This window comes from Propithecus coquereli, unplaced genomic scaffold (genome assembly GCF_000956105.1).
Source record: "Propithecus coquereli isolate 6110/MARCELLA unplaced genomic scaffold, Pcoq_1.0 Scaffold119, whole genome shotgun sequence".
In the NCBI taxonomy this organism is placed as follows: domain Eukaryota; kingdom Metazoa; phylum Chordata; class Mammalia; order Primates; family Indriidae; genus Propithecus; species Propithecus coquereli.
This window is the reverse complement of record NW_012135969.1, coordinates 2,662,991-2,683,265: the sequence shown is the minus strand read 5'-3', so window position 1 is coordinate 2,683,265 and position 20,275 is coordinate 2,662,991. Positions and strand designations below refer to the sequence as shown.

General features: G+C 55.5%; 2 protein-coding genes across 2 annotated transcripts; one reads left to right on the top strand and one right to left on the bottom strand.

The window, feature by feature from the left end:
* The first annotated feature begins 2,456 nt into the window (after positions 1-2,456).
* Positions 2,457-2,993, top strand: GAST (gastrin). Its single transcript, XM_012662096.1, has 2 exons — positions 2,457-2,669; positions 2,803-2,993. The coding sequence occupies exons 1-2, from the start codon at positions 2,459-2,461 to the stop codon at positions 2,904-2,906; spliced, it is 315 nt and encodes a 104-aa protein (XP_012517550.1). The 5' UTR covers positions 2,457-2,458; the 3' UTR covers positions 2,907-2,993.
* Positions 2,994-11,858: 8,865 nt separating this feature from the next.
* Positions 11,859-19,240, bottom strand: HAP1 (huntingtin-associated protein 1). The gene is made up of 13 exons (XM_012659688.1): positions 18,784-19,240; positions 17,662-17,741; positions 17,284-17,334; positions 17,136-17,252; positions 16,839-17,044; positions 16,556-16,652; positions 16,413-16,479; positions 14,581-14,711; positions 14,136-14,210; positions 13,658-13,813; positions 13,411-13,502; positions 13,078-13,116; positions 11,859-12,312 (listed from the first exon to the last, which is right to left on the bottom strand). Exons 1-13 carry the CDS (start codon positions 19,238-19,240, stop codon positions 11,859-11,861), a joined length of 2,022 nt encoding a protein of 673 aa, XP_012515142.1.
* Between the last annotated feature and the right edge of the window lie 1,035 nt (positions 19,241-20,275).

Sequence of the window (20,275 nt, the reverse complement as noted above, 5' to 3'; positions counted from 1 at the left end):
CAGCCCACGGCCCATTGCCCCTGATAACTACAGCACGGCATGTTTGCAGAGCCCAGCGGAGGGGACCAGGGATCAATACACCACCCTCACACACACACTCCCTGCCCATCAAACATCAGCGTATGATGAAAAATGCTTCCTCTGAATCTAAGGTCGTTGGATTCATTCCCCTCACCTGCCCCCGCCCACAGGACGTGATCCCAAGGGCTGAGCACCAGGCATCCGACCCCAAGGATGGGGAGGGGGCACGCTGTTCCTGACCCAGGGGACTTGTCTCCTCCTGACGCCTCACGCCAGCTGAAGACCTGTCCCCACCCTGCTCTAGCCCCTCACCATGGAGGCCAACTCCCTCCCTTCCCCCACTTCCTGGGTCACAGGGTGTGGTAGGGGTGATGGGCTGTACCTGCGCCCCATTCCCTGTCCCTGGGGGGAGACTGGCCTCATGGGGTGGGGCTTGGGAGGGACTTTGAGGGCTTTATAAGGCAGGCCTGGCACACTGAGCAGAGTGGAGACCTGAGAAGCACCAGGCCACCACAGCCCCTCCCTCCCAGCTCTGCAGGTGAGAAACCCAGGCATGGAGGGTGGACGGGCCCCCTACCCCCATCAAGGCACCAGGCCACGGACCAGAGTCTGGGGCTCATGCCTTGCTGTCTCCAGGGCTGAGACCCTTCCCTCAGTCTGGGGCGGAACCAGTCTTACCTCTAGGCATTTCCAGCCCCTGCCCTCTGCCCAGCCAGGGCCCTGCCCTGACCCTCTCCCTCTACACTTTTCCCAGCCCTGGGGAGGACCAGGGCTCCTCTCCCCTCCCACAGATGAGAAGACTGAGGCCCAGAGGGGAGATGTGACTTGCCCAAAGCCACACAAATTATTGGGCAAGCCTGGAACTGGAACCCACGAGGGATTCCTGGATCCCATCTCAGGCTCCTTCCCAGACCAGAGCTGTCCAAAAGAACTTTCCATGGTGAAGGAAATGCTCTATATCTGCACTGTCCAATACAGTAGCCACTAGCCACATGTGCACTTGACATGTGGTTAGTGTGAGGGAGTAAAGTTGTATTTTAATTAATTTAAATGTGAAGAGCCACCTGTGCCTGGTGGCTACCACATTGGACAACACCTGTCGGATGGCACAGCCCTCGGTCATGGATCTTTCAACTGTTTCCTTAGCAGCAGAATTATTTTCCTCCCAAAGGAAAACTAAAAGAGAACCTCATTATGCGAAACAGTTAAAAGCAGCATTTATTAACATAGTCTTACAAGGGAAAATTTTTATCATTTATTTATGATAAAGCCAATCAGAAAGATGAGGCTAAAAGAAGATAAAAATCGTGAATCCAGAGAATGGATGAGTTTTTTTTTTTTTTTTTTTTTGAGACAGAGTCTCGCTCTGTTGCCCGAGCTAGAGTGCCATGGTATCAGCCTCACTCATAGCAACCTCAAACTCTTCAGCTCGAGTGATCCTCCTACCTCAGCCTCCCGAGTAGCTGGGACTACAGGCATGTGCCACCGTGCCCGGCTAATCTTTTCTATATATTTTTAGTTGTCCAGCTATTTTCTTTCTACTTTTTTAGTAGAGACAGGGTCTCACTCTTGCTCAGAGCTGGTCTCGAACTCCCGAGCTCAAGCAATCCTCCCCCCTCGGCCTCCCAGAGAGCTAGGATTACAGGCGTGAGCCACCGCGCCAGGCCAGGATGAGCTTTTGAATTGTATGTTTGTTTGAGCATCCAGTTCACTTCTGTAGTATGGTTTCCCTGAACTTGATTCACCCTCATACACAGCTGCAAATGGTGGCAGTTTAATTTTTTCTTAACTGCTTAATTACAATCACAGGCTATTCCTCAGTCAAGGAAAACTGGCAAGAGAACGTTTCCTCTGAGGGCTGCACCAACATGGTGTGACCCAGCTACACGTTGAGTGTGCTAGTACTCTCCAAAATAACAGCATGGGGTCTGTAGGCAGTGGAGTGTGTATGTGCCTTTGGTATTACTATTTAAAGTTCACTGTAAATTGCAAGACTTGCTGGGCACAGTGGCATGCACCTGTAGTCCCAGCTACATGAGAGTCTGAGGAGGGAGGATCGCTTTGAGGCCAGGAATTTGAGACCAGATTGGGCAACACTGCAAGACCCTGCCTCAAAAAAAAAACTACAAGACTTAAACAGCTACAGAGCCGCTGACATGGCCTCAAATTCTGCAGAACAGTTTGGAAATTACTCCTATAGGTTTTGAAGTTCTCCAAGAGAAGAAGTGGATATAATTGGGATAAGTAAGGAGGAAGGAGATACAGCTTGAGGGCCAGGTTGGAGCTGGTAGGAACCGGCGACCCAAACTGAAGAAATTGTCACAACCCCACGCAGAATTGCAGACCTGTCAGCAGGTCTGGTCCAGCCCCCTGCCCCTGGGCCTGCGAGGGGACAACCCCACCTTTAAGCAGGGCCCCTCTCCCCTTTGCAGACAAGATGCAGCGACTGTGTGTGTACGTGCTGATCTTTGCGCTGGCCCTGGCCGCCTTCTCTGAAGCTTCTTGGAAGCCCCACTCCCAGCTGCCAGGTGCGCCCTCGGGTCCAGTGGCCAACAGGGACCTGGAGCAGCACTGGCGGGACCAGCTGAGTGCAGCCTCTCACCACCGAAGGCAGCTGGGGCCCCCGGGTCCCCCACACCTCGCGGCAGGTAGGAGCTGCTCACTGCCCTCCCTGCTCAACTCGCCCAGCCAGGTCTGGCAAAGGTCCCTCCAGACTGGCGCTGACCTCAGTTCCTGGAAGCTAGGTGTCCTCCCCTATTCTCACCTCTCTCATCTCCTCAGACCTGTCCAAGAAGCAGGGGCCATGGCTGGAGGAAGAAGAGGAAGCTTACGGATGGATGGACTTCGGCCGCCGCAGTGCCGAGGAAGGGGACCAACGTCCCTAGAACCAGACTTCAGAGCCCAGACACCTCTCACCCACCCCAGCCCTTTCCAGTGAAAATCAAATAAAAATAAACCAGTTTCCAATGGATCTATGGATTGTGTCATGTACCATGGGACAGGGAGGGGAGGGCGACTGGGTTGGGGTGGGGTTGAGACAGGGACTGTGGCTAATTCCCCTCGGGGTCCCCAGAGCCCCACACTGAACAAGAACCCACACGTGTGGCTGGGAGAGTAGGTGGTGGGGTCCACAGACAGAGCGAGATTTCTAAAAGATAAATCACATCACTCTTAGTTTTAACCTTCCAGCACTCCTCACTGCACTTAGAACACAGCCTCGGCTCCCTGCCGAAGCTCGAAGAGCTAGCTCTGTGTCCTCCTCCTCTTCCTCCTGTCTTCCTTTCCCTTTTACCATGTTCTTTCCTGCTCGGAACCTTTGTCCCTGCTGTTCCCTGTGCTTGGAATGCTCTTCCCCAGGCACAGATGTTGGGGGGCTCCCCTTTTTCTCCTCAGGGTCTTGGTTGAAATGCCTCTTCCTAAGACACCTACCCTTTCTACCCCTCACACAGAACCCACTATTCTTTTTTTTTTTTGAGCTGGGGTCTTGCTCTGTTGCCCAGGCTAGAGTGCCATGGTGTCAGCCTAGCTCATAGCAACCTCAAACTCCTGGGCTCAAGCAATCCTCCTGCCTCAGCCTCCCAAATAGCTGGGACTACAGGCGCATATCACCATGACCGGCTAATTTTTTCTATTTTTATTGCCTGGCTAATTTTTTTTTTTTCTATTTTTTAGTAGAAACGGGGTGGGGGGGGGTCTCATTCTCGCTCGGGCTGGTCTTAAACTTCTGAACTCAAACAATCCTCCTACCTCAGGCTCCCAGAGTGTTAGGATTACAGGCCTGAGCCACCGCGCCCAGCTCCCACTATTCGCTGTCACAATGTCAACTAAAGAAAAAAAATCAAGCTTTTTAAAGAATTAAAGTTGGTTTTCTTCAGAAGTCTTACCGAGAACTATAGACCGAGACCTACAGGCCGGGGGCATGCACCACGCAGCATCTCAGCCGCTGCTTGCGTACAGGTGGTGGAGGTTCAGGTACGTGCAAAATCACATCAAACCCGCTCGGAAGTTACATTGAAGCAGAGTCACATCACGTTTGGGTGTAAGAGCACATCTGGTTATAAATCACAGGGCATCATCACTAGCCCTGGCAGACGTTATCTGATGTGTAGAAAAAAGCAAGGACTAGGATCATTTATCTTTTAAGAAATATAGCGACTCAGGCAAGAGACACAGGGGCCATGTGCTCTATCCTGCTATGTGTTCAAAGCGTCTTTCCGGAGAGCTGCACGTTGTCACAGAGTGGGGGCTTTGTGAAATTGTGTTGGCAGGCAGAAATGAGCAAACACGGCTGCTGAGCGTTTGTTACTTTGTCTCACGAGAGCATAATATTTTGCACAGAGCACATTTCACAATCTGTAGTTGTTTCGTTTGCAGTTTATTGTCTGCCTCTCGGGCTAAACAGGAAACTCTGTGAGAGTGGGGACCGCATGTCCCTCTTCCCTGCTATTATCCCCAGTGACAAGAACAGGAGGAACCCAATTGTCAAATGGATGGGTGAGTGGCTGGTGCAGGCACCCGTAAGCGTCTCACCCATGGTCCCTCGTTGTTCTTGTGTCTGCCCACAGCACTGCCACAGGCGACCCTCCACCTGGGGGCTGTAGGAGAGGAAATTTTTTCTCTACCCGCCTTAGGTTCGTGGTGGGGCTCTGTAATAAAAGACAGATTACAAGAGAAAAGCAAACACGTTTATTCATGTGTATATCTCACTTTTAGCACACGGGTTACCCAGAGATAAGCAAGTCAGAGAGGGGGCTTGGAATTCAGGCTCATATACAATAGCATCTTTGCCAAAGAACAATAAATGTGCAGAGAAGTGACAGGATAAAGAAAAGCAGTTTCAAACTTCCAAGAGTGGCTCACCGTGGGAAAGCAAATATGAAGATAAACTCTGCTGTCTCCCAGCGTTCCCCAGCAGGACTGAACCCCAGCCAGCCACAGCAGTAACCCCCTCAATGACATTCTTTCTTTTCTTTTTCAGAGAAAAGGTCTCACTTTGTAGCCCAGGCCGGTCTGGAGCTCCCGGGCTCAAGCGATCCTCCTGTCTCAGCCTCCAGAGCGGATGGGACTACAGGCGTGTGCCACCATGCCCAGCTAATGATATTCTTTATTGGTTCTCTTTCCTTCCCTGTCTCACATTCTCTCTTACTGTTGTTCCTTGGGGTCACCACCCAAATAAACTACCTGCACTCAAAAAAATTCTGTCTCCAAGTCTGCCCCTGGGGGAACTCACGGTAGTTGGTACCAGAAGGGGTTGTAGGAAGCAGACCCACGTGATGGGATTCTGAAATTTGATCTTTCGCTGGCCAGATCCCATTGCAGGTGTTAAGTGGGGTGCTGATAAGCCCTGGAGTGCTGTAGCATCACAATTACTAGGACTCTCATCGGTGGGGAATTAGGATGGGAAGGTGTAAGAGGAGGCACAGGCTTATGCAATCGCTTCAGCATTTGAGAGAGAAGAGCAATGATAATTATAAGAACTGTGGAGTTGGTTGGCTATTGTTCATCATCAGAGAATCCCTGAAGGAAAAATGTTATCTATCAACTTAAGATATTGCTTGCACGTCAAACAGCCAGTTAACTATCAACTCAAGATATTGCTTGCACGTCAAACAGCGTCCACTGCAGCAAGGGAAGACTGTGCCGGAAATCAAGCCTAAGATCTGATTGTAAGAGTGCAGAGTGACAAAAGATGCTGAAATCAGAACCACAGCAAGTCTCCTCTGCTAAAGTCCTAGAACAAAAGGAGTGGGACCACGAAACCTTGGGTGGAACATTTGAGGAGATACCCTTATGAATCTTCAACTTCCAGGTTTCTCTGAATCCTCTGGGCTGGAAGAAGAGCCTCCGCCTTGCCAGAAGAGAGCAGCTTCCCCATATCTGGAGACTCTGCAAAGACCTCCTTGAGGCAGATGCTCCACAAGATGATGCTTCTCCTCAAGATGTGACCCCCTCCCTTCAGGGTTTCCTCACCAAAAAGTAGCATCAAGTCTTAGCAGGTGAAGAAGCGCTATCCCACAAAGGGGGAAAAGGGATTACTCACCTGGAAACGCAGCAGGACCTGAGTGACCTGGGGAATATAGACCAGCAGGAGCCAGGAAAGCATATGTGAGAATGGATTTTGAGGCTGACAGACCAAGGAGGGTGGACTGGAGAGCTGTCGAATGGCTGGACAGGGAAGAGTTTGTTGATACAGGGAGCATTCTCCCATGACTCAGGATTTAACGTCCTGGAGCCAGTCCTAATGCCTTGCTGGGATGGCTCCTTGAAGTTTGGACAAAACAATGGTCTGCAACAATTACATTGAAGATGCTCAAATTGCCTCAGCAGAGTATTGAGGAAAGGGTCAAAAGGCTGGGAGGTGGGCACGAAGAATGGAATTATTACATAAAACAAGAGAACCCACCAAAGGATTTATGTTCCCTGGAAGGATCCAAAACCCACTCCTTTCCCAGAGGATATAAGGAACGTACTAGTCAGGAAACATAAATCTTTGTTGAGAATCCGTCTTCTGTGTTAATTTGCTAAGGCTGCCGTAACAAAATGCCACAAACTGGGTGACTTAAAAAACAGAAATGTATTGTCTCCACAGTTCTGGAGTTTAGAAGTGTGAGATCAAGGTGTTGGCAGTGTTGGTTTCTCCTCAGGGTCGTGAGGGAGAATCTGTTCGTGTCTCTCCTCCAGCTCCTGGTGGCTTGCTGGCAACCTTTGGTGTTCTCTGGCTTGTAGATCTCTGCCCTCATCCTCACACAGCATTCTCCCCGTGTGAGTGGCTATATCCAAATTTCCCCTTTGTATAAGGCCACCAGTCACATTGGATTAGGGCCCACCCTAATGACCTCATCTTAATTACATCTGCAATGACCCTAGTCCCAAAGAAGGTCACATTCTGAGGAACTGGGGGTTAGAACTTCAACATACAAATGGAGGGGGAGGCCACAATTCAACCCACAAAGATCCAGACCAGCATTGAGGTAGGGGATGCTACTGTGGACCTGGGCTGCCTAGTGGCAGTAGGGATGACAGGAGTGCAGAACAGGGGAGGGCAGGTGGCAGCAGTTAACCATCTGTGGCAAGGTGGGCAAGATGAAAATGGTGACCAGGAGGCCTCAAGTCCTAGGATTTGCAGTGGTGACTTATGCCACCATGTTCCTAGGAGTGAGACATGAGGGGGGCCAGTGAGGGTATTGTTCGACCTCACAACTAAAACAGATCAGGAGCAGATGAGCCAAAGGCTGATATCAGCTGCCAGAATGGAAAATCATGATCCCTTGCCTGGTTTCCAAATCTGCATCGGTTCCCAGAGCCAGCCACTCATCAGTGTCATTGTACACTGGGGGAAGAATCACATTCAGATATTTCAAAAGCCCTTGTGTGCAGGGCCTGAGCTGACACACCAGAGAACCCAAAATGCCATCCTTCCTCTGCTCATGTTAGAGAGGGAGTGTTCAAAGGCCAGGTGACAGGTGGAGTACAGTGTATGTCTCACGGTAGGTCCAGTGGGTCCTTGGATACGCCTTGTGGTCATTACCCTGAGCCATGAGTGCATAATTTGGATGGGTATATTTGACAGCTGGCAGAACCCTCACATTAATTCCCTGTCATTTGGACTAAGAGGTGTCATGGTGGGAAGGGCCAAGTGCAAGTTCCCAGAGCTGCCCTCGCACGGGCAATACCACATCCCCGTGAAGTGGCGGAAATAAGCATTGGTCCTTAAGACTTAAAGAATACAAGGGTGTGGCCAGGTGCGGTGGCTCACGCCTATAATCCTAGCACTCTGGGAGGCCAAGGGGGGAGGATCACTTGAGGTCAGGAGTTTGAGACTAGCCTGAGCAAGAGTGAGACACCATCTCTACTAAACACAGAAAAAAAGTTAACCAGACAACTAAAAATAGAAAAAACTAGCCAGGCATGGTGGCACGTGCCTGTAGTCCCAGCTACTCGGGAGGCTGAGGCAGGAGGATCACCCGAGCCCAGGAGTTCGAGGTTGCTGTGAGCTACGCTGATGCCACGGCACTCTAGCCTGGTGCTACTGGGCCTAGCAGGGAATTGACCAATGGACAAATTACTATGCAACCAGAGCCGCTCATCACAAGCTGGGCATTCCAGACCCACCATGTCGTAAGGTTGCGTGAACAAATCAGCAATCCATTGCAGGGTGGAAATGGTACATTTAAGATTGGGCCTGAGAAGGTCCAAAGGGCATGGTTACCCACGTCCTCAGGTCACCTGCGTCTACGGCATCTGTGCTTCTCCCTCAGCTCCCCCGTGGCCTCACTAGAGGTCCCTATGACCAGCTCATAAAGGAGGAAAGATCCAGTCCTGGTTTATATACGGGCAGGCTTGACATGTTGGTAAAACCTGAAAACTGCTGCTGAACCCTGGCCTCACTCACAGGTGACCCTGAACATGGTGAGGGGCCATCCTTCTGGTGGGTGAAGTTTTGAAGTTCTGAGTAGTACACCTGGTCATCGGCATGGTGTAGAGGGAAAAGTGGCCTCGGGGAAGGACATACACGGGCTCCTGGGCAGTGGCACACAGTTTGCCCAAGTGATCAGGGCACTGGTAGGAGCAAGGTTAGAAAATCAGAGGCAAAGACTTCTGGGGAAGAGGAAGTAGGTGGAGCTTTAAGCAGCACAAAACGTGGAGAATTTTTTTTTTTTTTGAGATAGGGTCTCGCTTTGTTGTCCAGGCTAGAGTGCAGTGTCATCATCATAACTCACTGCAACCTCGAACTCCTGGGCTCCAGGGATCCTCCTTCCTCAGCCTCCTGAGTAGCTAGAACTCCAGATGTGCACCACCACGCCTGGCTAACTTTTCTATTTTTTGTAGAGACAGGGTCTCGCTCTTGCTCAGGCTGGTCTCAAACTCCTGACCTATAACGGCCTATAACATTCACCCTCCAGCTGTCTTTTTTTAAGATACTGAGCCCAGCCACCATCCTAAAGAAGCAATGCCAGGCCAGAGTGAGCTCCACATGGAGCTTGAATTCATCTGAGTCTTGCCCCACTCGTATGGCACAAGGAGAGGACTGTGACATACGGTGCCCAAACCGCCCCTCAGATAATAAAATCCCTGGACGCTCAAGTCCCTGACATAAAATGGTGCAGTAACTGCATATAACCTATGCACATCCTCCTGTACACTTTAAATCATCCCGAGATTACTTATAATACCTGATACAATGCACATGCTACATAAACAGCTGTTATGCTGGATTGTTTTCATCTGTATTATGTCGTGTTATTGTTTAATTGTTTGTTTTTTCCAAATATTTTTGATCTGTGGTTGGTTGAATCCCTGGAGGCAGAACCCACAGATACAGAGGCCAACCGTACTCGTTCTCAAACCCTGTTCCAGGTCTGCTTCTGGGGGACCTCGACCTAGGACAGTGGGTGACTTTCACTCCTGCCTTACCCTTCACAGCCACAGTCAGCATCCCAGGGGCAGACAGGGTCAGGAAAGAGAGCCTACACGGTCCCAAGGACTTGCGCTCAAGTCCCAGCTCCGCACCAGCTGGTAGACACACAGCAGGATCACTTACCCTGCCCGGGCCTCAGTTTCACCGTCTGACAAATACTGATCATGTCACTTACCACCTCACAGGGGTTGGGGACATGCGGAAATGGCATATTGAATGCAAGTCCTTGGCGTGTCATTCAACATCAGGGTCCATCCTTTCTCCACCGCGTTGCCCGGCAGAGCGTGCACCCACACGCACACGCACGCACACGCACGCACACGCTCCCTGAGAAAGACGCTGGAGGCGGGGCCCGTTAGCGCACAAATCCTTTATTTCCCGCGCTGGCACGTACAGGGGTTGACAAGCAAGAAGAGACTGAGAAGCGCTGTGGGGAATGCGTCAGGCACCAACGGGAGGCCTGAGCACCAGACCTCAGCTATTCATGAGCAAAGCGGAGGGAAAGGGCAGAACGTCTAGAATAAGGAAACAAGGGTCGTGAGGGAGGACAGTAGGAGGGAGGGGCTGGACCTCAGGCGGGGAGCCCGGACACTCTCGGGCCACCAGTGGTGGGGAAGGAGGTGAGACACACCACTGGGCAGAGGGACCCCTCGCCCACCCACATGTAGAAACACTGTGGCTACAGTGATCAGGGACTGAGAAGAAAGGACGAAGAACAGGGCAGAGGGCCAGGTCCCTAAAGTCAACAAGCCGCCTTTAATGTAGGGTCAAGGGGTGAGGAGTATGTCGCTAGGAGGGTGCTCACAGCTTCCTACACCTGGGACCCGAGCCCCCACCCCAGCTCAGGCTGGTCCCACCTCAGAGCCGGGTCTGGTAGCCAGTGGGCCTCCCCCTGGGCTGCTTCTGCCCCCGGGCCACCGTGTGATCCAGGCCCAGCAGCCACAACTTGTGCACCAGCTGCAGCACAAGGGCCAGGGCTCCTTCAGCCTGTCCCAGAAGAGGGTCGAGGCTTGGGCCCTTAGGCTGCGGCCCAGGTTCATCAGGACCGAGACTGGGCTGGTGACAGACATGGGGTCCCATTTCAGAGGAAAGGAAGGAGGGTCTGGGGTGGGTGGGACTTGGCCAGGCAGCGGAAGGAGGGGCCTCAAGCTGTCTGTGGGGCCTCTGCAGGCTGCTGGGAAACAGCAAAGCCTGGAAGAGAAGGGGGTGGATGTGAACGGGGAGACTGATGACCACAGGCCCGGCCTGGGCAGCGGGCAGGGGTCTGGTCAGCCACATCAGAAGGGGGCCAAAAGCCACCATTGACAGTTACGCAGATTGCTCACTGCCATAAAGCTCAGTTTACAACCTGCACAGCCTTACATAGTGGCCCTAATGAGGCCAGTGTTATTCCACCCAGCGGTAACCAAAGGGTCATTAAAATGGGGACAGGGCAGATATAATGGAGGGTGCCAACAAGTTATAAACTTCAGAGCTGACCCAGCAGGCCAGGTAGGGCACCAGGACAGCATCAGAGAGGACGGATGGGCCAGGGAAGGAGATACGACACAGTAGCGAAGAGGACAGGCTCAGATCTCCCCCTCGCTGTGTGACCTTGCACAAGTCACTTAGCTCTCTGAACCTGTTTCCTCAACTAAGAAATGGGGATGCTAATACCTACCCACAGGGCACGAGGATCAAAGGAGCTAATGCAAGTGCAAAGGGTCTGACGTGCACGAGCATCGCTAGATCATCTCTGATGTCACTGTGAGCTCCTCAATGGCAGCGCTCACAAGGCCTGCACTCAGCAGGTGATGTGCCCAAACACTGGGGTTTCTGGCTGGGGAGAGGAGCCCTGATCCGCCCCCACTCTGTAGGAGACCCTGGCCCACTTTCAGACTCACCCAGGAGATTGGTCCGACTGTGGCCCTTGCTGGCAGAGGCCTTTGTCCCAGTGGCCTGGGTGACCCCAGAAGGCCCCTCTTCCTCCCAAGCCCTGGGAGGGTGGCCAGCCCTGTCCTCCCCCAGCCTCTGAAAGTCCTGAGTTGGCACCCCCAGCCACTACCCCTTGATCCCACCCCCCATGTTTGTTTTGGCCTGCTGCTGACACTGCTGCAGGGTTGGGGAGCCTTGGGGACAGGGGAGATGGGGGTGGAGGGCAGGGGAAGGGGGCAGCAGAGACAGGAAGCTGAGGTGCAGGGGGATGGTAGGGGGGAATAGTCCCGACCCTGACCCCCAGCCCAGCCCCCAGGAGAAAAGTGGGTGGAGATCTGGAATCCTAAGCAAATTCCACAAAAACGAGCACTGGGGCCACAGTTCCCGCTGAAAGGGACCTGAGGTGCCTATTCAAATGATATGCAAAGTCCATGCAAATCAGAACACTGGGTGGGGCCAGGCTGGGGCAAGTGAGCACGTGGGGGGGCTCACCCACCCTCACCTTTCATCGGCTTGAGGATCTGCAGCTTGTCCGGCTGCCTGGAGGGAGGCCCCCGCGGGAGCACTCACCTTTCTGGAGCATCTTCTGCCTCAGCTGCCGCCTGTAATGGGCGTCCTGCCAATTGGCCAGCTGCTGGAGCACATACTTCATGTCCAGGTGCGAAGGGCCCAAGCCGCTGGCCTCCAGGGCCGAGGTCACCACGTTCATTCTCGTGGCCTCATCCACCTCCGGCTCCACCTCTTCCCACGCCTCTGTCTCCTCTGATACCAGCTCTCCCTCGTCCATTACCCCTTCCTCAGCCAGCACCTCTTCTGTGGCCCCCAGCTCCTCCTCCAGCACCAGCTCCTCCGCAGGCACGAAATCTTCCGCCGGCTCGACATCCTCTGCCGCCATCGACCCCTCCTCCGCCTCGAACCCCTGTTCCTGCTCTCGCTCCTCACTGTAGCAAAGATCATATCTGGGCAGGGAAACAGAAGAGCTTTTCCATCCCTCTGTGAGCTGACACCAGCCAGAGCACCCAGCCACCCTCTGCTTCTGCCCCTAGGACTGCTCTTACCCATGGAGCTACGGAGGAAAGTCCAACCACCAGGCCCGCCCTACCCCAGGTCTGCACCCAGACCCTGACAGTTCCTCCCAGTTCTGTCTCTGCCAGGGGCAAGGGTGAGCTGGGTACCAGCCCATGCCCCTGGAGGGAGGGAGGAAGAACGGTCACCAACACCACATAGGCCCTGCCTACCCCTCCATCCCCCACCCTGCTGCACAAAAGAGTCCAGCAGGGACAATGCCCCCTCTGCCTCCTTCCTTCATTGTTTAACTTTCACAGCCCACCCCACATCTAGTTACCATAGGAACAAATCCATTTTTAGTAAGGCTCAGACAGGTCAAGTGACTTGCCCAAAGACACACAGCCAATTAAGGGACCAAGCTGGGACTCGGTCCCAGGTGTTCCCAGCTCCTGGGCCAGTGCCCATTTGCCTCTCAGCCCCTGCTCGGGTGAAGGAAAAGCTTTGGTCCCCACTCGGAGCAGCCTTAAATCAGACAGCCACCTAGCAGGCAAGATCTGAAGGAAAAAGTGACCACTCCTTCCCAGAACAACTCTCCGCCCAGCCAGCCCAGACAGTGGGCCTTCTCCGCGGTTGCGGGGAGGCAGAACCAGCGGCAGGTGGCTGTATGGCTGCCGAAAGGTAAGGACAGGTGATGAGGGGTCCCCTGGTCAGCTTACCTCAGGTTTGACGTCTCCCCTCTGGGCCTCCCATAATTCCTTCAACAGAGAAAAGGACCTTCAGTGTCCTGAGACAGTGGAAGCCGGAACTGCAGAGTCCCCGGAGCCCGGTCACGCGGAAGAATCTCAGGGAGAAGTGATGGGCCCGAGATCGAGTAAATGGAGAACAGTGACGGATGCAAGGGGCCAGGGCAGCCACCAAGGTGGGTGTAGGGAAGCGGAGGAGGGGGCAGCACGGAAGCACGGGAGGTCAGAGCACGAGGCAACGCCCCTCCCCCCATAGCGAGGCTGCTGCCTACTGGGCAGGCGCAGGCAGGGGCCCGAGCCGCGCACCTCTCCATGAAATACACAGGGTCTGAGATAATCCTCCGCAGCGACGTCCTGAGCTCCTCAGCCAGGGTCTCCTGGAAACTAGGAAGTGCCTGCTACAGTGGAGACGGGGGACATTACCAGAGGACCCTGCAGAACCCCCACCCCTAGTCCCAGGCACAGAAGGGGACTGAGGATCCCCATCAGCCAGCAGAGCCGGGACACGGGCACACAGAGGTGAAGAGGTGGGCGTCCAGGGGAGGGTCCTCACCAGAGGCACGCCGTACGCGTAGTGGGTGACAGACCCAGTGGACACCGGGGGTTGCTGGCGGAGGGTCTTCACCTCCTCCTGGGTCTCAATCAGCATGCCCCCACCATCCGTGTACTTCTCCCGCAGGTCCTGCAGCTGGGAACCCGCCCGCAGGCTCTGTTGGGACCCAGGCCCACCCAGCCCCGCTCTCCTGCCTACCCTCTCTCCAGGCCAAGGGGCAGGAGGCCCCAGTTCTAGACCCAAAGAGTGTCATGCAGGGGAGCCTGGGCAGGACCCTGGACTCCACTCCACTCACTTCAACTGAACTGCCACCTGCTGGGCCGTGCCAGACTTGGAGGGGGTAGAAAGGGACAGACCCAGTCCCTGCCTGCAATCTGCTCGTCCTCTCCAGAGAGTCAGGCGGCTGCCAAGGGCCTGAGGTCCCCGCTCTGGGCCAGGGGCTCGCAAGGGAGGGGCAGGAGCCCAGGGGGAGCCTCACCTCTTCCTGGAGCTGCATCTGGATTTCTTTCTCCGAAGCCAACTGCTGCTGCAACTTCTCAGTCTCAATCCCGTACTGGAAGGACCCAACACCAATGAACCCCCATCAGAGGCCCCCGCAGTCCCAGGCACCCCCTGCCTCCCGCCAGTCTCCCGCAGACACATCAGTGAGTCTTTGGCAGCCATGGAAGTAAGAAGTCACATGGAATGAGGGCAAATAAGGCATGGAGTCACATGGCCTGGGTTCTAGAAGAGTCTGGGACCCTCTCTGGGCCTTGGTCCCCTCCCTGGGACAAGGGGGCAGGATAGGGGACTCTCTGAGATCTCCCCCAACTCTGACTCTGACACAGAGAAGGGCCTTGGGCCTGGCAGAGCTGTGAGGTGGGGGCAGGAGAAGGAGGCTCAGATCCCGCTCTGCCAGGAGGGTCCTACCCACGCCGTCTCACCGACTGGCAGCGCTGCTGCAGCTTCATGACCTGGGCCTGTAGGTGAGTGACCTCCTTCTGCTGCCGTTCATAGTTTTCCAGCCTGAGCACCAGCACCTCCGACAGCTCGGCCATCTGCTGGCTGGCCTCCGCTGGGGGGCGGGAGGGGGAGGTCAGCCCTGGCTCCCCTGGCCTCTGGGGACCCATCTGGCCCTCCCCAGAGGCCTCCGCCTGCCCCACCCTTGGCTGTTGTGGATCCCAGCAGTCCCCACAGGACTTAGCATTCCTCACTCAGGGATTCTTTTCAAGAAATGTTTATTGACTACACTGAGCAGGGCACTGGGGCGAGTGGTCAACAAGACCTGGTCCCACCCACGCTGTGCTCCAGTCTAATGAGGAGACAGAGTACAAGACTGAATAACATGGGCTATAAGGGAGCAAGTGTCAAGGGCATATGGGGGCAAGGGGCCACAACTGCGGCGCTCAACCCAGCCTTGCAAGGTCTAGGAAGGAATTCTGGACAAAGGAGCCACCCAGTAAGCTAAGACCACGGGGCAAGTGAGCAATGCCAGGCAAAGAAGGGAAGACACAGGCCCCAGCTGAGTGTGGGAAGGCCCAGAAGTGACCTAAACCACTGGGGAGTGCTGGGGCGCTGGGCAGGCCCAGATCACACAGGCCAGGTACGAGGTTGGGGTTTATCTTTTGGCCAGTAGGAAGTTATTTGGAGGTTTTAGGTGGAAGAGAGACATGGTCAGATTTTATTTTATATTATTTTCTTGGAGATGGGATCTTGCTATGTTGCCCAGGCTGGGGTGCGGTGTTATTCACATGCGCGATCCCACTACTGGTCAGCACGGGAGTTTTGACCTGCTCCATTTCCAACCTGGGCCAGTTCACCCCTTCTTAGGCAACCTGGTGGTCCCCTGCTCCTGGGAGGCCACCATATTATGCCAAACTTAGTGTGGACACCTGATTCACATAGCACACTCCAGCCCAGAACTCCTGAGCTCAAGTGATCCTCCCGCCTCAGCCTCCCAAGCAGCTGAGACTACAGGTACGTACTGCCCCACCCAGCCAGATTTGGTTTTAGAAACTCATTTGGGCTGTGTGCAGAAGGGCCTAGACGGGTATGAGTAGAAGCAGGGAGACCAGTTAAGAAGTGTCCGGGCTAGAGACAGCCAGAGTCAGGAGGAGTAAAGAGACTTGAGCCATTCCTAGGAGGCAGAAGCAACAGAACTTGGGGACTGGTTCCTAATCCAGTGGCCTGGGGACCAGTGGGGCCATTCAGGGAGCTGCAAAACCCAGAGGGAAAGAAGGGCAAGGGTGGGGAGAGGGGACCAGCATGAGTTCAGGTGTTGCCACTTTGAGTCTGCAACTCACCAGCTAGACTTGAATCCTCAGAGACCATCGCTATGCCTCATTCATCACTCTCCCCACCCATGGTGCCTAGGATGATGCCAGGCACAGCCACTGCCCAATACATGACTCTAAACTGCCCCAGCTCTGGGTGCCTGGTCTCTGGCAGCTTATGGCTCCCTCCTGACTCCCCCAAATAACAAGAGAAAGGCTTAAAGGAGACCCATGGCTTCTGTAGAGCTCTTTACAGTTTGCACAAAGCACTTCCCTAGCTGTTACCTCTTTTGATCCAAGTAAACCCAGGAGAGATCAGTGAGGCTGAGCTCATTCATCCCTATCCTAAAGATGAAGGATCAGAAAGGTCAAAGAACTTGTCCGAGCTTACGCAGCTAGGAAGTACCAGAGCTGGGCCTTGAACTCAGACCAGACTCCAAATCCTGAGTTCTTCCCTGCACTCCTCGGGACAGCCCTCTACCCTAAGTTACAACATTACGTACAAAACTGCTCCACACATTCCAGAATGAGCATCTGCTCCTCATCCTCCAGGGTGTCGAGTTGAGAGGCCTGGAAGGAGAGAGAGAGGAAGGGGTGGGGAGTCAACACCCCCTGCTCCCGGGTACCCCTCCTCCCTCTTCCTCACCTCCTCTCTCAGCTGGTGGTTCTCCTGTTCCAGCAGCCTCAGCCTCTGCTGCAGGGCTTCCAGCTGCCTGCAGTGGTGTCTCGCCTCCCTGGGAGTCCTGGGGAGGCAGTAATGGAGTCAGGGTGCAGGGAGTGAGCTTCCCCCCAGGACTAAGGGTGGTGGTGTCAATTAGTCCCAGCAACCTTCCAGCAGCCCTGCTGCCTGTGTCCCTCTTTACAAAGAGGGTCGCGCTGAGGATCGTTTCAGAAAAGGGGCCAGCCAGCTGCAAAGGCAGGACACTCACGACTTAGGGACATCATAGGCGTGATCACACTGCTGTTCCTCCTCCTGCTCTTCTTCTTCCTGCTCCTCCTGTTCCTCCTCTTCTTCTTCCTCCTCTTCCTCCTCTTCCTCCTCTTCTTCATCCTCATCCTCATCCTCCTCATCGGAGTCTGAGTAGAGCTGAAGGAGGTCATCCCGCAGGTTGACCTGGTGTCTGAGGTGTAAAATCTGGCAAGAAGAGAGAGGAGCGTGGCTGAGAGTGGCCAGGGGGAGGATGTAGATTGGCCTCGCTCCTCCCCTCCCCTCCCCTGGCAGTTACCTCCTCCCGGGCTGAGCCCAGCATGGCTTCCAGCTTGCTATTCTCCTCCATCAAAACGCTGTTCTGTTTCACCAGGGACTGGCCGATGCGAGCTGCTGTGTTCAGGTCCCGCTCTCTCTGCAGAGGGACCACCACCCATGGGTAATACTTTCCCTAATACTTTTCCGGTTTCCAGGAACTCCCAGACCGGTGTGAGAAGCTAGGGGGACCCAGAGGTCAGAGGGAGGCTAGGCCCCTGGGAGAAACCCTCCCCAACTCCTAGTTGTCCAGGGTATTAGACCAGAGTCTGTCATGAACCCACTGTGGAAACTAACTCAGTTTCCCCTTATGGAAAAAGAGCAGATCAGACCAGATTGGCTCTGAGAGCTCTTCCAGCCTGAACATCCCACATCTACCTGCCTTCCATAAGAGGGAACCCCAGCTTGGCCCCCAGAGAGGTAACCAGGCAGGAAACGGACAAGACACCTAGCCATACAGGACAGAATTAAAAGCGGGGCCTGGCCAAGGTTGAGAAGGCAGTACCCACCTCCTCCAGCAAATATAACATCACTTTGATATCTTCTGGAGTGATCTTCTTGACTGGCGGAGGTAGGTCAGGGCACAGCGCTGCAGGAGGAGGCAGGTGGGGAGAAAAGGCCCAGTCAGGTCAGGAAAAAGGGGGCATATTCTACCTGGCAACCCACTGTTTCCTGCCCTATCCCCAGTTCTCCAAAAGGGGTCATCAGGAGAGAAGCTGGGGCTCCCTCCCCACCCCCAACATCCTCCCTACCCCCAGCACTCAGCACTCCCTGCCCTGCTCCCAGGGCCAATGGGACTGGGCTTTTTTTTTGGTTTTTTTGGTTTTTTTTTGAAGGGGCCTGAGTGAAGTAAGGGGATCACAGTCCTCCGGACTCAGGAACTGGGCTCTCAGGACGCCTGGGTCCCTGGCACCCAGGAGAGCGGAGGCAGCTGGGAGTAAGAGTAAGTACAGCAGCAGACTGACTCATCACCCCTCACCCAGCGGGCAGCTTAGCCAGCTCAGTGGAGCCTCGTGGGTCATAAAAACAGACGCAGTCACCCACCCTGCACCTGTTGCGTATGGAGAGGACAGCAGGAAGACTTCTCCAGCATCGGACTAGGGGGCACCGGAGCCTCTAGACCCAATCCAGAGATCTCCCCCGACCCAGAAGAGGATGGGAGAGAAGAGGAGGCAGAGGGAGCGGGACCTTGACTCCCGCAGCCAAAGGGGAGGAAAACCTCCCGGTCCGCCCACCCCCACCGCTCTGTCGCAGGCGAGCCAGGCCCAGCGCAGGCTCAGAGCGCAGCTGGCAGCGCCCTCCCGCAGCCCCCCGCCCCTCTCCTGGCACTGCGGTAGACCGGGGAGGGGGGCGCCGAGAGTGCGCAGATCTGTCGCAGCAACAGGCGCGCAGAGGGGGCGAGGGAGCGCGCGGGCCCCGGACCTGACGCACCGACAGAAACCAGGGAACAGCAGAGGGGAGGAGGGGGTGGGGAAGGGTCCATCAGACAGGCACCGCAGTGACATCGCGCAGATGGTGAAGAGGTGGCACTGGGGGCCAGAGCGGGCGGGGCGCCTGGACCCCACGGGGGCCCCTCCTCCCTGGAGCTGCCCTAGTCCCACGCGCCCCAGGATCCCTGGGACCCAGTTTACCTTCCTCCAGCTCCCGAATAAAGGCGGCACGCTCAGGACCGGTGACCCCGGGCCGCCGGCCAATGTAGGCGGCTGGCGTCTTCCAGATGCCGGCTGCCTTTCCAGTCCCCAGGCCAGTGGCCCGGGGACCAAAGGGCCCTTGGAATACGAAGCGAGTCCATGGCGCATCCGAGTTGTCGGGCACGGACTGGGCATTCCGCTTGGCTCCAGCCTCGGACGCCGAGCGAGCTCCGGTGGCGGCTTCTGAGGCAGATTGGGATCCGGAGGCTGCTCCGGATCCTGCTCCCTGTGCAACCCGCGGTGCCTGCGCGGGAGCGGGTTCGGACTCGGCAGAGGGCTCTGGAGCCGGACTGGCTGCGGGCGGGGGAGTAGGGGTGACCGCTGCGGGGTCCCCGGGTCCGCGTCCCGGCCCCGGCGGGTCCCCAGCGCAGCTCTGCCCAAGCTCCTTCGGGCGCATCTCGACTCCGCAGTCCGCTGCCGCAGCCGGACCTTTATAACCTGCGCCGAGCGGGCGCCCGCCGGGCCGCACCACGCGTGGGGACGGGGGTGGCCGAGGAGCAACGAGTGGTGTGGGACTCAGGGCCTCGAGGGAGGGAGCTAGTGGTGATGGGACAGGGCACAAAGAGAAAAGAAGAGCAAGAAGAGCCAAGTGCAGGTTCTAGTGGTTCCGCGTTGGGGTCGGAGGGAAGGATTTCTCCTCCCCTCTCCATCTCCGGAGAATGGTTCTGCCCAAAGCCAGCGCTCCCGGGGACTCGGTACAGGGACTGGCGGGTCCCCAGCTAGGAGCACCCCCTCCCCCGCTCCAGCCGGGGGGATTTTGGCTGCCTTCCCTGGTGTCGCACCAGCGCACCCAACGTTGTCAGTATGGTCCGGGGCAACCCGAGAGTTAGGGCAGTATTGTGTCTTTCCCGGGTGACTGGGAGATAAATCCAAACTACAGTACGACGGCCAACGTGCTGCCCAGCCTGGCGCGTCATACCCCAATCCTCGCCTCGCGCCGCATGCTCGGCCACTCGACGTCTCCCATTACACTGCGTTTCCTTATTCTTTACTTCCAGCTCTAATTCGCTTTGCCCACCTCTCGCCATCCTCTTGCAAACCCCTGTTCTTCCGCGGAGACCCCGCTTAAATGTCTCCCTGCGACAACTCCTCCACTTCACCCCCCAAGGCCCCAGAGCACCCTTTATCCCCTGGCCTGCAGTGACCAGGTGTCCGTCTCAAGACCAGCCCCGAGCCACCTGTAATCCTAGTACTCTGGGAGGCCGAGGCGGGCGGATCGTTCTGAGCTCAGGAGTTCGAGACCAGCCTGAGCAAGAGCGAGACCCCGTCTCTACCAAAAAATGGAAAGAAATTAATTGGACAGCTAAAAATATATGTAGAAAAAATTAGCCGGGCATGGTGGCGCGTGCCTGTGGTCCCAGCTACTCGGGAGGCTGAGATAGTAGGATTGCTTTGAGGTTGCTGTGAGCTAGGCTGACGCCATGGCACTCCC